The sequence below is a fragment of the Eschrichtius robustus genome, chromosome 17, assembly GCF_028021215.1.
Source record: "Eschrichtius robustus isolate mEscRob2 chromosome 17, mEscRob2.pri, whole genome shotgun sequence".
Taxonomy (NCBI): domain Eukaryota; kingdom Metazoa; phylum Chordata; class Mammalia; order Artiodactyla; family Eschrichtiidae; genus Eschrichtius; species Eschrichtius robustus.
In genome coordinates, this window is record NC_090840.1 from 15,148,649 (window position 1) to 15,166,827 (window position 18,179).

The following is an 18,179-nucleotide window of genomic DNA, read 5'->3' on the forward strand; positions in this document are numbered from 1 at the left end:
TTTTCAATACTATCTTCTCCTTCAATTTTAATATGTAACAGTAGAATACCAGAAAAAGACAACACCTTCAAAACCTCAATATTAAAAACACCTTACATGGGTGTAAGGTTTTTTTGGAGAAGAAATAAGAAAAGATTGTCTGAAATATATTTTCCCCTCTCTCTGAAATTCTTTGTAGCATCTGATTATTCTTGCTTAAATAAATATCAAAAGCGCTGAGTTTTCCATAGAAAAGTACTCCCCCTTACACTTTTCATTTTTGCAGTGTAAAGTTCACAGATTAGCTGTAGTAACGAGAGTAATGAGCGCTTGTTTTCTGAGAAGTTCTTCAGATTTCCAAAAGCAAAGCACATGCTGCCCCTTATCAGTGAAATACTGTGAATTCAGTGGTGCATTGTTGCAGTGAGCATGCGTCATCAAACACTGTTAGCACCGAGGCATTTATTTTTTAATGTTGCAAAAGCAAATACCCAGGGAGGGTTTTCGTCATATATGACCCTTCCTAGGGCTGAGTAAAAACGAAGTGCTTAAAATAACCTCTTCAAACATACACAGATCTGATTCCTATGTGGCAAGAAGTCTGGGACAGATACCAGCAGCATCCTGGAAGGTAAGGAAAGGAGAGAAGACAGAAAAGATAAAGTGCGCGAGGCCACGAACTTCGCCTTACCAGCCCTGGCACTCCCTTCCCTTCCATGAAAGAGGAAATGCAAATATGTGTGTGTAAAGGATATCTACCAGTCTGTATAACAGAATTAGCAAAACTGCAGTCTAGGCAATTCTGGGATTATGCAGTGTTTTGATATCTATCTGCTACTTAGACTACTCAGTATGCACCTATATATCAATAGTTATATTCATATTTCTGTGCCACTTAGGATGTTTTAAGTACACACAACATCACAGAGTAGAACTGGCTACCACTCCAGGCTTGGCCTCTCCTGCTGCTCCCGGGCACAACTAGAGAATCTCTGCAAATGCTTCAGATCCATTCAAACTATGAAGCTTCTCTTCCCTTTGGTGCACTTGTAGTTGATTCAAAACAGGCTCCAAAAAGAAACTCTCTGGCTCCAAGTCCACCAAACAATGCAAGCTGGAAATGCAGACTAAGGGAGAAGTGTCTTGGCGGTTGGTAAAAAGGTAGGGCTGCCATTACCTTCTGCAGGTAAGCTGACATTTCTAGGCACATGCTCCTGTTTTTTCCTGCAGCTACTAATGGTAACAATCAGTAATAATCGGGTTGTGGTTTGGTTTATAACATACAGCACTTCGTATCTGTTCACTTAACATGTAACACTTTGTATGTGTCCGTTTAAAACATTTATTAAGAAACTTAAAAGCTATAGTCACTTTAAAAAACTAAATGTTAACATTCTGAAACAGGGGGAAAAAAAAAAAAGCATACACTTGAAATCCCCAAAACTCAGATTCAACAAATCTGAACCACCTTTCCTCATTATGATTCATTTCAGAAACTCTACCGAGACTAAATGTTAACATTAAAATTGGATTTGTTCTATATTAAATAGGAACTATAAATAAATACTTGAGGTATGTCAGGACAAACAATTGTGAATATAAGACTTAGGTAAATAAATGTAAATTTACCTTGAAAATCAAAACATTCAATTTTGATGTTTCCTACAGATTTTTTTTTCTGTTTTACACAAGGAAATAATAATTTCTCTACTCTTCAGAAACAGTAACACATCAAAAAATGAAATGCTTCACCTCACTATCTTATAGTCACATCTTACCTATGTTAACCAAAACTACTGTACAGCATTATGTAGTGTAAGAAGTGCACAATAGAGAAACATGTGTCTGAACCCTGACTTGGCCACTATGTACAATCCTAAACGAATCACGTTAACTCTCTGAGCCTCAGTTTTCATGATCTGTTTAAAAAAAGGAAAAACAATAAAAATAGTTATCTTACAAAGTTATTAAGAGGATTTAAATGCATGATGTATATTAAGTGCTTGACAAAATGCTCTGCCAATAGTCAACATTCAACAAATGCTGATTTGTTTCCTCTCTGCTGCTCCTTTCTTTCCCCTACCCTAGTTCTGAATGACTTTTGACTGTTTTCAAGAGTTACATCCACCTACAAAGGATATGGATTTCAAGCTACAGAAGATAACCAAAATAATGTGTACTAACTGCCACTCCACCCCCTGGGGTTTCTAAATTAATAGGCTAGACTCAAGGATATTATATTTGCATATTAAAGTCAAATAATACATTAATCTATAGAGTTTTTAAAAGAAGAAGGTGACCTTTCCAAAAAATAAGTAATTAGAAGCCTAAGCTAATGGAGAGTGGCAATTAAACTTTTAACAGGAGTGGTGACTCTAAAGTAACATGACCAATTTATTATCAAGCATATAAGGACCTCATATATATATACAATTAAATGGTGTCATCTATCAAGTAGTCACTTCAGTTGACTATGTAATAGTCCAATGATGCCACCAGAACCCAAAGCATTTTGGGGACAACTCTTATTTGGTACATATTCCAAAACGTCAGTCCCCCAAGATTTTTACTACTTACTCTACATTCACCAACAACACAATAATGATATACCTGCTATTTATAAGTACCAGATACTTGAGGAAGTACAATATTAACATTGTGGTGTACAGTTCAGGCCAATTTCTTTGAATTATGGCCTAATCAACCCAAAGGATTTCATAGATTGGCAGATGGTAATTAGGTAAAATAGTGCCTGATAGGGAAATGGTGCTCAGTCAGTGATGGCTGAACTGGATGACTGTTCATGGTAGAGAAGGGGGAGGGGGTCTCTAATTTTACATGATGAGTCCATCGTTTCAGATCGTAGATTTCTAAGAGCAGCTCCTTTTCAAAATGTGCTACGAAGAAGAGATAAATTCTAAGAGTGTTGGAACACACAGTCTTAGCTACAAAAAAAAAAAAAAAAAGTGCCAATCCCACTAAAATTCTCTCAGTGCAGTTTCTTAACCATCAGAGGAAAATTAAGAAAATACCTCTTCCCAGAAAGAAGAGATATGGGCACATATTGTATGTGTATAACTGATTCACTTTGTTATAAAGCAGAAGCTAACACACCATTGTAAGGCAATTATACTTCAATAAAGATGTTTAAAAAAAAAAAAAAAGAAAGAAAATACCTCTTCCCAATCTACATATCTTTAGCTCCAACACAAAAGGAAACTTTCTCTTCTAAAGGATTAAAGATCTCCCACAAAGGGTAAAGGGGATCACTAAGCCCCCAGAGTAGACATGAAGATAATCAGCAAAATTCTCTGAAGACCTTCAAACTACAACAAGTTGACCAAAGTTTGACAGACACAGTGTAATTACAGGCAACGATGCTTCTTATGACTTAGCCAAACACGTCTGCCCCAAGGGAAGTCCTTGTCACCTGGGACCACTGACTCCACCCCTTGTAGACATTATTTAGTCTAACAATGAGAACCCTCTCCATAAACTGCATGCAACCAAGAGAACCATTTGACCAATGACATTCCTAGGTAGAGAAGAAAACAACCTTGAACCCAGGAATATTCACACAACTCCACCTATGCAGCCATGGATGGAGGGCAAAAAGCCAGAATCATGGGTCAGTCTCATCCCTTCTGTGGAAGACTGTAAATCAGCCAAGGAAACCATTTCCCAAATTAGCCTTACAGAAGCACAGGCTCATTGGCAGAAACCGTCCACAATCATATGAATATTTGTACATTATAGTCCCTCCTAAGTCTGAGTTCTCATGATTCTTTTTCTGAGCAGCCAGATTCCATGAGTTAACTTGCCATCAGTCCACAGTGCCGTCAGGAGGCATCTACCTTAAGGACCACATAGAAAACATTCTGTGTGGCATCTACATCAAAGTGATGTGCTGGGAGATACTGAAAAGGATGATGGATGTTGAACCCCAAGTGCATTTAGGAACAGAAAAATCCTCTCTCAGAGTCACTTCAGGAAGGTTACAGTAGAAAGGAATTAAATGGAGCTATAAAATGATTCAGATAAGGTAGGATTCAGTATGACAGACCAGTTTATTTTACATAATTTTTAACCATTACGTGGGATCATAACCTAAATCCAGCTCACAGATCTCCCTCCTCCTGTGTTCAAGGTGATCTTCCTGATTAAATGACTCCATTTCAGAGTGACTGCAGCAATTTTCTGCACATAAAAAAGAAAGCTACACATGGGCTAGTGCTTCCAGGTATATAACTAAAACGGTCAGGTGAGACTCAATCTTACTTCTGTGGGATTTCTTTTTCCAACCATTTTGAGTGTCAAGGTTACAATCCTCAACAACCCTTATGTGGGCCCTTAAAAGCTAAAAGAGGGCTTCCTTGGTGGCGCAGTGGTTAAGAATCCGCCTGCCAATGCAGGGGACATGGGTTCAGGCCCTGGTCTGGGAAGATCCCACAGGCCACGGAGCAACTAAGCCCATGCGCCACAACTACTGAGCCTGTGCTCTAGAGCCTGCAAGCCACAACTACTGAGCCTGTGCACTGCAACTACCGAAGCCCACGCGCCTACAGCCCATGCTCTGCAACAAGAGAAGCCACTGCAATGAGAAGCCCGTGCACCGCAATGAAGAGTAGCCCCCGCTCGTTGCCAACTAGAGAGAGCCCGCATGCAGCGACGAAGACCCAACACAGCCAAAAATAAATAAATAAATTAAAAAAAAAAAAAAAAACTAAAAGAATTTCTGCAGCAATTTTCTTTGGATGAGAAAGCCATCAGTTTCTTTCCTTATTATGCATCTCAAATGACAGTTTCTAGCCATACTGTATAGCACACGAGTGTTAAAGCCCCTTATGAAAGAACCCTGAAGTTGATATTCAAGCTCTCAGGTTCATGATTCAGCAGCTTCTTTAACTCCTTTACGGTGGGGCAGATAGACTAAAAGAGAATGTGTCTTATGAAACGAAGTAGCTGTTCCCTTTTTCACGCTACGCTTATGGTTCCTTTGAAGCATTTGAAAAGTTCTACCTGATTTTTAGCTCTGCTATGGCTTAAAATGCTACTAACAGTACTTTAGGGAAAGTTTAGCTTCCTAATTTCAGAACCGTATCTGCTTTAGTCTCTGACACCAAAAGTAACATGCTGCACTTACAGTTTCCCAATCAAATTGCATAGTTGAGGCAAATTCATTTGTGCTTTGTAGCAGGACTCACAGTAGGTGTTCATATCTAAAAACTCTGCTTTGTAAATGCAAAATCATGGTCAAGCTCACCCTTGTTCAGAGTGCACGCTGATGACATGCACCGCCATCGCACTTCCCATGACTTTGTTAATCACGCACCCAGCCTTATATTGGAGCATAAGCATCAAAATTAACATCTCAGAAATGGTAACAAATCTATCTAAACTCCTCCTTCTTGGAGAGAAGAGGGGAAAGGCTCAGTCTTGTTGAGGTATCCAGCCCTCAATCAACAGCGGCTGTGTATACTGAGTTTTGTTGGTTTGAGGATTGTGTCTTTAGAGGTTAAAAAAAGAAAGAAAGAAAAGAAGGCACGGGTGTTTCTCAAGTCACCATATTCAACTCAACCCACAAAAGTCTTCCATTTTCAAGCTTCAGAAGGGAGGCTACATGGCATCAGGGCTTTCTTCCAGGCCCGGGTCTGGGGAGGAACTTATTGCTTCTAGGAAGGGCCCCGGATAGGTCTGTGCTGTGTACTGGATCCCTTTTTGCAGACCAGTCTCTTCGTGGAGTTCTCCCTGGGTGCTGAAAGCCGGGCAAGATCTAGTCCGGACAGACTTATCGGCACTGTCGGTGTGGCCCACCGTCTCACTGACGGTGCTCAGAGGGAATTCTCTCCACCTCTGCCTCTGCAGTTCTTCCTCCTTGTACTTAATGGAGTACCAGGCCAAAAAAATAAAAATGAAGCCAACAAATTTGAGGCCGGCTGCCAAACCAAAATAGACAAAACGAAATGATGTGACATTGTACTCCCAGCAAGAGCCCTGCACGCCACACTCCTGCTGCCAGAGCATGCAGGTGGTGTCAATGACTGCTCCAAAGTAGATTGGCGTAGGAATGTACGCTAGAGTTGTCGGAAGAAAGAAAAAGAAAAACAGTTAGCACATCTTATAAGAGGAAACAGATCTGTAAATTAACAGGATGCTCGTTTGCTCTAAAAACCAGTTGAAGGGAGTGGTTTTCTCGTGTTACTTGAGTTTTTGTAAATATATATCACATCTTGTCATAATATTCTTATCATAGAAATGTTCGCTAAATTGTAAATACTTTAAATCTTCTAGTTTGCAGCTCAGTCAGAATGTGTTTTGGTTTTTAGGCATTTTATGATATTTATTTTATAATTTATTATTATTTATTATAGTTGACATATTATGATATAAAATGTCTAAAAAGCATTAACACATCTTTAGACATAAAAATTTCTATTGATAAAAATGCACTTAGAGAGGGGAACTCCCTGGCGGTCCAGTGGTTAGGACTTGGTGCTTTCACTGCCGTAGCCCCAGGGTTCAATCCCTGGTGTGGGAACTAAGATCCCACAAGCCTCTCTGCACAGCCGAGAAAAAAAAAAAAAAAAAAAAAAATGCAATTAGGGAATCCTTTTAAACTTAAAAAATCAGATTTTGTTATGAGATACACAACTGGCCATATGAGAACCCTTTATGATCCACAAAAATTCAGTACACTTAGTTCTTGTGGGTTGGGTTCTAGCTTTGGATGCAGGAAGAGTATAAGGCAAGCACTGTCCCCTATAAGTCGGAAACCACGTCAAATGGCTCTTGGAGTATGGAAATAAATAAGGCATAGTATTCATCTTTACAGCTTATGCAGCACCTGTGATGAGTAGCAGCTCCATTGTTTGGGCTATGATGTAGACATTTCTTTACTCCCATAAGGAAAAGTGTCTACCCAAGTAGACCTCCTTCATCACATGTTACTCCCTTTGCTGAAATGTGTCCCCATTCCCAACTTGTTCACCTTGCAAATATCTACTCCCCCTTTAAATTCCTGACTCACTCAGATGCTACCATATTAGCATTGCATTTTGTGTACACCTCCATTTTGTCCACTATCACCCAGTATTTAAACTATTTGTAAGTCTGTCACCCATAAGCTCCTCGATGGCAGGGACCATGCCTTTTATTCTTCACATCCCAAGGACCTATCAGGACAGCCCATGGATCCTCAATAAGAGTTTATAAAAGGAAGTGATGAATGGAAGGAAAGGAAGAAGAAAAGACAGAAGGGAGGAAGGGAAGGAGGAGGGGAAGAAGGGAGAGAGGATAGGTGGGCTAATAGCCCAGGAGGCTGCGAGTGGTACATTTTTATCTTTTGGCTACACTGCACGGCATGTGGGATCTTAATTCCCTGACCAGGGATCGAACCCGAGCCCTCTGCATTGGAAGCACGGAGTCTTAACCACTGGACCGCCAGGGAAGTCCCCCGAGTGATACATTTTTAAATACACTGTATTCATTTAAAAGGAGATATGGTCACTACAACTGAAATGTAACATTATTGGGCTGGGCAAAATAGATGAAGGGGATTAAGAGGTACAAAACTTAAATCATAAATAAATCACAGGGATGTAATATACAGCATAAGGAATACGGTCAATAATATTGTAATAATGTTGTATGGGGGCAGATGGTTACTAGACTTATCGTCGTGATCATGTCGTAATGTTTGCAAACGTCAAATTGTTATGTAGTACACTGGAAACTAACATAATATTGTACATCAACTATGTTTCACTTTTAAAAATTTAACATCATTGAAATACCTGAAACTCTTTTTGCTTTGGCACTTGGGGAAATGGAAAGTGGCTGGTTGGCCTAACTCTACTTTTTCATCATCAGTGGAACTTAAGGTAAGGTTGAATTAAATAATAAATTCCTGATATGTTTGTTCTCCCTCCACTAATTCCTTATGCTGTGGTGTGCATCTGTTGACTTATTCCGCATCCATATGAAATCACCCAAGCCCCTGGCATCAGAGACAGGCCAAGCAAAAAGGAGGAACTACTGTTTTCATTTCTTATTCAACTACCCCTTTGCTAAACAAATTTCCTTCTTTGAAAATAACTTTTTTTGTTTTCAGTGAGAAGTGTAAGGCAAACTTCTTAACTAAATCACAGAATGTCAGTAGTTCCTTGAACCAGCATTCTTTGGAAAACGGTGCTTTCAAAGTTATTAATGTTACCAAAAAAATAAGCTGCCCAGGGAGTTCTCTGGCAGCCCAGTGGTTAGGACTTGGCGTTTTCACTGTCATGGCCGGGGTTCAATCCCTGGTCAGGGAACTAAGATCCTGAAAGCTGTGTGGCACGGCGCCCCCTCCGCAAAATAAGTGAAATTAAAATCTGATATTAAAAAAAAAAAAAAGCCACCTAATTCAAAACAACCAGAGGCCTTTGATGCCCACTGACAAGTCCTCACTCTAAGTCTGGGCCATCAAGCACAACACGAGACAAAATGAGAATTTCAGAGAGTATTCATGTTGCCAAGGGCCAGATGATTTTTAAGTGTTTAAAATGTTTCATCCTTCAAGATTGAAATAAGCAACTTGAACCAAAAAAGTAATTTTTTGTGCTGTGGGCAATGATACTGATTACTGGGGAAAATAACAGCTGAAGAAGACGACAGACTGCCACTTAAGAAAGAAAAAATATGGGGCTTCCCTGGTGGCGCAGTGGTTAAGAATCTGCCTGCCAATGCAGGGGACACGGGTTCGAGCCCTGGTCTGGGAGGATCCCGCATGCCGCGGAGCAGCTACGCCCGTGAGCCACAACTACTGAGCCTGCGCGTCTGGAGCCTGTGCTCCGCAACAAGAGAGGCCACGATAGTGAGAGGCCCGCGCATCGCGATGAAGAGTGGCCCCCGCTCGCCACAACTGGAGAAAGCCCTCGCACAGAAACGAAGACCCAACACAGCCAAAAATAAATAAATAAATAAATAAATAAATAAATAAATAAATAAATAAATAAATAAATAAATAAATAAAAAGAAAGAAAGAAAAAATATGCCTGACAATGAGGAAGTCATATAAAAATACATTGAAATCCATCAAGGGAATGGGTCACTTCACACGCTGTTTCCCTGTAACTGTTCCAAGACACCACAAGTGATGCAGTGTTTGTAAAAATCAGAAGGCTATTCTTCACGTCCAAATAAACTCTGGGACTTACCCCATTGACATAGCGCTAATGAGCTTCTTTTGTTAATAAGTAAAATGTAGTCCTTATATATCTGTTTGGAAAACTTTCTCTTTTTTTTGTTTTAGAATTTTTAATTTCTTTTCTTCAGGGAACTTGATCGGTATACTCTTTACCCAGCCCAATAAAATGACTGGAAAGATGTAAGGAATTGAAGTTTTCACACACACAAAAAAATGAGCACCAATTCCCATCACTTTCATGTTACAAAGGCACAAAAGGGACAAAAACATCAAGGTCCTTTAGCCCGTAACAATTTCTTGGTTCAAGATTTCTTACTCTACAAAACTCTGGGGAATTTAGCCCAAGTTTATGTCACAGTGAAAGAGAAACTGATCTAAAGTCAGTTTTGTTTTCTTTCACCAGTGACAGAATTGGTCAGCTTTTAGTCCAAGTCAGGAAATGAGGAAGTTGTGCCTCCCCACTAACCTGTAAAATCCTAGCTACTACGAATGGTAACAAATGACTTGACTTGCCATTTTTAAAGGACAGTGGAAATTTGCCATCTACAAAGAGGAACAAAGAGGCACTCTTGGAAATACAGGAACATACCAAGTGTTCGCAATAAAACAAACTGCATTCCCAGGGCAAAAGGTCTCTCTTCATCTTCTACGGACCTATGAAGAAGGTAAAGAAAGAAATGTTTTAGAATAATGGCCTCAAGAAAATGAATGTCAAATCAAGCTTGCTTAGCTGCAGAGCCAGGGACCAAACATGCTGGGCCAAAATATTGAATTCGCTAGAATTTACTAACAATAGCAGAACAAGACTGCTTATGGCTAAATCACCGAATAAAGGTCTCCCCAGTGAAGACCGCAAAGAATCTCCGATTAACTCTACTTTTTGTGTAAATAACGGTGGAAGGACAAAGGTTCAGAGCTGAAGGTATAGAAGGTGAAGGTACAGAAGTGGCTCTAACTGAGTCTGCTGAAGGTACAGAAGTGGCCCTGAGTTTGGAAAATCAATTCTGTTAAAAAATAATTACATATATATATATATATATATATGTAGCATTTTATCCTAACTATTGCATTCTTTTTCTCTGTTTGCCTGCACTTTCCAGAATGGTAGGTGTGTACACTGAACATGACTCCCATAATTTCTCAAGTATAGAGAAAAAAGGTTTTTTATAAAAATGGTCCCAAAATATGTAGAAAACAAGTCAAAAGTTAGGAAAAGAATGAACCCTTCCCAGTCACCTCACATTTTCTTCTTTTCCTAAAACTTATGCTCCAAGTAATTCCCACATGGCAGGAAGACTGGAGTCTATTGATTTTGTAATTAGCAAAGATTAAAGGGCTCCTTTTCTCAAGTTTTGGGTTAGAAGCCGACTGGTGATCTGCCATGTTTGAACATTATAAAACGGGCAGCCCTTATCTGGGTTATTTAACATCTCCTGTAGAATTAAAGTTCAAAGTATTAGATTATTAATGATTCACATTTTTTCATGACGAAGTACTTTATCCTTTCTATCCCATACACATAGGGTTCTCACTATATAATGGACCAGCATGTTTGTCATCTTTTCCCCTAATTTCTTTATTTTCTCATAGCAATTTCCCCAGTGTGGAACACATTTTTGTTACTACGTAAGTATCTGCTGATGGAGGAATTGAGTGAGTAAACCATTGGGACCAATGGGACTTTCGTGTGCTGTTATCTGTCAAGGAATGCATCGGCTGAACATGGTCTAATTCAGCATCCCATAGAAGGGAAGCCAGAATATGCAGAACAAGCATGGGAGCAGCCCAACTGCCCTGCTGAGAACGACGTCTCAGCAGATGTATCCCACCAGGTGCCCAGCATTGTGGGGTACTGAGGAGCCAGGGAGGGCATAAAAGGGAGAATAGAGACTGACACCCCTCACTCCCTCATCACCCTGCATCCCAGCCCCCCTAAAGCTGCTGTGGGCGTGCTTTTGTTTCTTCACCACGCTGCCCCCTTCCTTCCTTGATCCACTGCAGTCTTTACTGCAAATACCAAAACTCTGATCCGAATGTGCTGGTGTCAGCATTTTAAATAGGGCTTCCATTAAGGTAACTTTCACATTCTCTCTTAGAAGCCAAAAAACACGAACAGGATATGGAACACAGCAAAGAAAGCACAGCATGAACAACTTAATAAATACGTTTCCAGGTCTGCCCTTTCCTTGATTCAATGTCAAAATTTTATGACAGTGAAATTAATTAAAGCAGCATTTGGAACTGCAAGACCAGCAGCAATGGCACTGATCCTGGAGTATTAACCATCTACAAGGTTGGAGATAATATTCTTCACTATGTGCACAATTTAGCAACTTCCCCAAATGACTTGCCGCCTCCTCTAGGGCCAGGTTTCTTGTAGCTATAACGGTCACGGCTTTCAGTTCCTGCCTGCACTTGAAACTTTTAGGGTAGAGACTTCAGGGACCAAAGGCACCCAAAATCAGTCTCCCTGAACTATAGGGAGAGAACGCATCTGAATAAAGAAAGTTCGGAAGTATGAAATGGTACCACCTTCCTTTCCTTGCCTGACATGGGAAAACTCCCTTCTCTTAAGTTCACCAGGTAAATGTCTGAGCGCTTTCCTGCACTATCTCACTTTGCTTTCCTCTCTGTTTTACCACATCTGCCCCCAGTCTGGACCAGGAATTCTGGCAACTCCGAGTGTATAACCCACCCTAGACGTCGAATGCTGTCCTCACCTGAGAGTGACTATGATGGCTGACGGCTGGGCACATGCTGTGATGAAGGTCACTATGAACAGGAAAACTAAGAACGGGATGAGGGTGTTACAGCTCCGTTTACACTTCCCAGACACAGCATAGCCGTTCTCATTGAGATACGTCTTGACGATGACCACGCGGAGCTGGCTGCGCTGCCCCACTGTGGGGGGCGTGATCACTTGGCGGCTTTGGACGCAGGTGCACTCTGTGTAATTCCGTATCTAAGTGATAACAAAGGTCAGTTGGATGCTAAGCAAAATTCAGCACAGGAATAGTCAAAGTTAAAATGCTCTAAAATCACTCTAGCATTTAAAACTATGCAGAATATTTCATTGGAAATATCTTCTGGGAGTTCCCTGGTGGCCTAGTGGTTAGGATTCCAGGCTTTCACTGCCATGGCCCGGGTTCAATCCCCGGTTGGGGAACTGAGATCCTGCAAGCCTCACAGAGCGGCCAAAAAAAAAAAAAAAAAGAAAGAAAAGAAAATATCTTCCTCGTTTTAACAGTGTGGATCCAAAGAGTGCATCTAACAACATCAAAATCTGCTGGTCAAGGTTGTTTAAACCTAAACTTTGATAAGAAGCTTTCAACATTAAATTCTATACCATTCACATTCCATATGCTCATTCGGGGTCACAATCATATGCTGTTTCCATGGCTGTTTAATTCTTGGGCTCTCCAGTTAAAGAAGCCCTTCAAAAACAGGAACTAAGCCTTATTTTTATTTGTGCTCACCGGAGTGCCTAGCATAACCCTGAACACAGTGTAGGACCTAAAGTAAATATCTGTTAAATAAATACAGAGAATTCATAACGCAACCGTGATGACTTCAGCGTCTATAATAGTGAACATATCATTGGCTGTTTCATTTGAAACCAGCTAATGCAAGGGACTAAAAACATGTTTCAAACAAAACAGCCAATTAACCTTTCCTGCCTATTATGCTGCTTTTACTGAATGGACATCAGATGAATCCACTGTCATTGTGACCTCTTGACCACCTAGAGAAGCAGGAGGAACAAATACAAAGATGGACCACTGTTTGGCTGCCTGTGCTCCAAGAACTGTGGGCCTCTTTGTAAGAATGATGGCTGACCTGGGGATATGATCCCCAAAGAGCCCATGTTTTCCCCACTCCCCTGAAGAGAGTTTTGAAGCCTCAGGTTATTGTTTATCTTGGCAAATGACCAGATGTCTGGACCAGAGTAAGGTCCAGAAAGCCTGATGTTATCTCCTTCCACCCCCTTCTTTTTGCACTCCCAGGAAAGATAGTCCAGAAATGGAACTAGATTCCATAAAATAGGACATGTGGTCATCTGTGTGCATGACCTCCTTATGCATACTTATGCCCACATTTATTGCCAAGGGTAAGGTTGGTCAAAGTTGCTATCGATTTTTAATTATGCAATGCTCTTGGTTTTCTTTATCAATTGAGTTTTTAGTGTGTTGTTCAGTTAACCCTACAATGTGTAGCAAGACATCTTTGCATATTTCTGATTTATCCTTTCCAATAACTAGACTGGAAGACAAGTTGTATACATGGCTGCTTAAATAGGAATAATCCATGCCTCTGTTGTTAGAAAAGTATGTATCAATTTTTCAAATTGTGATAAGACAGAGACACTTCACGGCTTATGTGCTACTTATACGCTTGTGTTGTCAATTTTCAGCATGACATCAAGTGAGTGTAATAAAGTCATTTTTAAAGTTAAAAAAAATGAGCACGCTGTACCAGAGGACTCACTCACTCCCAGGGAAGAACTTAGCCACTGAGAAGAATAGATCTCACTGTCCCTTTCAATCCGGTCACACCCTGGAGCTCACCAATTACATAACGGGGGGCCAGCAAAAGGAATCTCAATTTATCACTATAGTTTAAAACTCAGAAATCAAATATGACATCCCCAAAACAGGCAGTCAACAGTATAATCCCGTACCGCCTGCACAGAACAAGCAAATGCACTTTAACCTTTTAATGAAAGCAGCCTCCTACAATCTGTTCTTATGCAAAGAATGAAACAAGGCTCAATAAAGAACTGAGTAGAATATGAAAACCTTCTCCCACAGTATTACAGACTATTTATAATTCACGGGGAAGGGAATTCTCAAAATAGCCTATTCTTGAACTGACAGAAATATCTTTACTCTGAAAGTTTAAAAAAAAAGTCTGAACTGATAATATAGTCTGTGAAAAATGGCCATTGCCCATCTACAGGCTCTGATCAGGGGAAGTGCTCTCCTATTCTCTTCTATCAGCACCAAATGTGGTCGTCTTGACCTTCAAGTCCATCACAAGGGCCCTGTCAGGGTAACAAAGGAGAAAGCTAGCACTCAACCTTATAAAATTTCACTGGGTTGGCACAGAATGTAAGCAGGGGAGTGCTGATGTGGAATCAGATCACTATACACAAATGCTCCCATCATCCCTGGAAAAAAAAATGATATAGTATTGCACAATTTTCTTTCCTCTGGGTGTTTGACAGAAGGTATTTTGTAGATTATTTGAAGTTTCTTGAAAAGGGAGACTGAAGCCTTGTGTTTGCATGTGAAATCTAACAACTGTACAGGAACTTGTGAAATATACTCACCCCAGTGCTCATGTTACCACTATTAACACAGCCAGCCAGACAAGGGTTAAAGTATGTAATTCCATCCGATCCACAGACTGGCTCATACTCGTGTATTTTACAACCACAATTCACATTGCAGCTTCCTGTCAGATTCCTGTGAGGCATGGTCAGAGAAGGTCTAAGAGAAAAAAGAAGTAGATCATGAGCAACATTTGCTAAAATAAAACTCATAGGACAGTTCTTGACGTTCAGTCATGTGTCCGTTTTAGGGAAGATATTCCCATGAAATCAAAGCCATGGTACCTTGACGTAGCACCGTAGATAATTATTTTTATGACTTTAAAACAAAACGTAAAGAAAAATGTTTCAATTTTCTGGTCCTACAGATTCAGTATGACGTTCGTATCAAATTATTTATCATACCTCAATTCCATCCTCCTTCTTGGTGATACGGATCTGGGCTCAGAAGTTCTAACCTTCATATAAATAAACTACTCACTTACTATAGACACTTGGCTCTATGTCTTAACAAATTGGACCCTCGATTTCTTTAACTGTAAAATGGAAGAAATACTCTTCTGTGCCAAACTAATAATATCATGATGAGGACATTAACATGGAATCCATCAATCAGAGTTATCAACATAAGGTCCTTTGACCAAAAACTTTAATTATTCTGGAATAAATTATCAAAGAAAGACATGGGACTCTAGAAAATCAAAAGGAGGTGATTTTTCGAAGACCGTCAGGAATCACATCACTGGTTTGATTCAGATGACCAGAGAAGAACCATTAAACTCTCCTTCCCTCAAGAATGCCCAGATGTGGATTTACAGGCAAACGTGATGGGTTCTGTTTTCTCATGAGATCATGATGTCTGATTCAAAGAAGTGATACAATATTTTAAACTCTAATAAAATCAGTTCAGGCAAGAAATATAAAAGGGGGACAAGGGACTTCCCTGGCAGTCCAGTGGTTAGGACTCTGCACTTCCAGTGCAGGGGGTGCGGGTTTGATCCCTGGTTGGGGAACTAAGATCCCACATGCCTCGTGGCCAAAAAACCAAAACAGAAAACAGAAGCAATATTGTAACAAATTCAACAGAGACTTTAAAAATGGTCCACGTCAAAAAAATCTAAAAAAGGGGGAGAGGGCAGGCAAGTAAGGATATAGGGCCCGAGAGAGAGATGTAAGGAAATGGCTATGGAAAGACAGAGGCAGGCAGGTACCCAGAGGGAATCATGGAAGGATGAAAGGGGCTCTGAGTGCTCACATCCAGTGACCTCCTTCCTTTGCTTTCATGACCACCGTTTTTAGGTGTCACTGATGACGTATCATTCCTAAAGCCACATGAACTGGCAATAGCAGATCCTTCATTCACCTGCCCAACTATCCATCCTCCCTCCATCCAGCAGATATTTTGGAATGTCTGTTATGTTCCAGGACTTACCCTTAATGACTATGTTGAGTAACCACTCACCCAGTAGCTTAGTCCATCCCAACCATATGTATTAATCCATAAACATAAAGTGTTGTTTGTTCAAAGGCTTTTCCCCTGTGTCCTCTTTCACACGTTGATAACTGACTCATCGAATTTTAATGGAAGGAACAAGTTCACAGCAATATTTAAACCTTACCAAGAAAGACTTCCAAAGAGGCAAAAGGAAAATAAACTCTATTCTTCATTCATATCCCTCCACAGAAGAAATTGTCACAATACTCTCATAATTATTATATTCACCGACTCTTAGAATCATACCATTTGATAGTTAGAGAAAGCCTGAGCACAGCAACGAAGACCCAATGCAGCCAAATAAATAAATAAATAAACAAATAAACAAATAAATTGAATATACCTTTAAAATGTGATTCGGGACCAGTAGTTCTCACAGGGGCAGCAATTTCGGCCATGTCAGGAGACATTTTTGTTTGTCACAACTAAAGGCATGCTACTGGCGTCTAGTGGGTAGAGGCCAGGGCTGCTTCTAAAAGTCCAACAATACACAGAACAGTCCCTCCCCAGGATAAGGAATTAACTGACCCAAATCTCGATATACTGAGTCTGAGAAACCCTGTTCTAGACCTATTTCCACATTCCAAGGATGATGAAATGGACGTCTGAGGAAGCCAAATGATTCATTATGAGGCTGATTAGTGCTATTTTTTAAAAACATTTATTTATTTATTTATTTATTTTTGGCTGCGTTGGGTCTTAGTTGTGGCCCGCGGGCTCTTTAGTTGTGGCGCGTGGGCTTAGTGGCCCCACGGCATGTGGGATCTCTGTCCCCCAGCCAAGGATCAAACCCGCACCCCCTGCATTGGAAGGCAGATTCTCAACCACTGGACCACCAGGGAAGTCCCGATTAGTGCTGTTTTAATTGATATCACATGAAGAGTATTCTGTGTGAATTACTATTATCTTCACTAGTTCTTCAAGAACCAAACTGCAAGCCATGACCAAATAAAAGGGATTTATATGCCTGCATGCTTAGTCAGTAAAAATGACACGCTTCAAATCCATACAACAGGGTTTTTACTATGCATATTTAAAAGTTACAAGGAATTTCCTATTAACAGCATGCTTCGTATTCATTTATGACAGCCACATATTTCAAATATCTCTCCTTTATGGGTATGTTCACTCAGGAGAAAGGAATCTAAAGAGAATGTCAACAGATGCTCAGAACACACACCAGTGACAGGAAGGCAAAAGCTTTCCTGAGTTCTGGAAACAAAGGTACAGTCCCAGGTCACCCTTGGGTATGCTTGCTTTTCTCATGAGATCATCGTGTCTGATACAAAGAAATGATACAACATGGAAAGCTCTAAGAAAATCAAAACAAGCAACAAATATAAATAGCAGTGAAAGGAAAGAGGCATTCATGGAAAATGTCATTCGGAAAAAAGGCCATAGTGGCACAAAAAAAAGAAAGATGCTGACACAGTTAATCCTTTACACTGCGCTGATTTAAAAAAAAATTATTTTTAAGAATAATAACGTCTTGTTTGACTATCACTCACACTCCAGAAAACAGACTGGATTAGAATAATAGTGCAAGTGTTTAAATCGGAGTCACTCCAAGCAACCTCTCATTAGCCTGAGCTAAGACCATCATGGGAGTACAAAATTTACAAGGACTGTAGTACACCACACTCATCCTTGTGCAAAGGGACAGTACGTCACCCTTCTAATAAATGAAAACATTACTGACAATTTAGCCTTGCAAACAAGAGGCTCATGTTAACTCAGTGTCCATGTAAGTGTTCTTTCCATGACAGGAACAATGACTCACTAACAAATGCCTTATAACTGCATGGTCCAAGCTGTAAACCTAGGTCACACATGACATGTTACTATAAAAATCATGGAATTATACAATTAGAGAGATGGGAGGAGTCTCTGAGGTTAACTAGTACAACTTACTGATTTTCAAGCCTAGGAAACTATGAAAGGTATAATGACATGCCCCACGATCATTGAGGCTTTAAGAAAACCAGCCATGGGGAGACCAAAAGCATGAACAAAAAAGGGAAGAAGAGCAAGCTTGCTGCCTAATTTTCATTAAATCAACTGCTTAAGGATCAATGTTTATTTAAAGTAATATACAACAATAAAACAGATTGAGGTTTAACATAAGTAAAAATCTCTACCATGGAGCCATTACAGCTGGGTATGTAAGGATACGGTTGCTCTCAAATCACACA

The 18,179-nt window shown here is 40.1% G+C and overlaps 1 protein-coding gene across 1 annotated transcript in view; it reads right to left on the bottom strand.

Moving 5' to 3' along the window:
- Window positions 1-6,013: 6,013 nt before the first annotated feature.
- SLCO5A1 (solute carrier organic anion transporter family member 5A1) overlaps window positions 6,014-18,179 on the bottom strand; it is a 121,832-nt gene continuing 109,666 nt past the window's right edge. The window contains exons 6-8 of the mRNA XM_068525650.1: window positions 14,493-14,652; window positions 11,884-12,125; window positions 6,014-6,053 (exon numbers count right to left, since the gene is read on the bottom strand). Of these exons, the coding sequence (XP_068381751.1) occupies window positions 6,014-6,053; window positions 11,884-12,125; window positions 14,493-14,652 (442 nt within the window). The remainder of the gene's footprint in view (window positions 6,054-11,883; window positions 12,126-14,492; window positions 14,653-18,179) is intronic.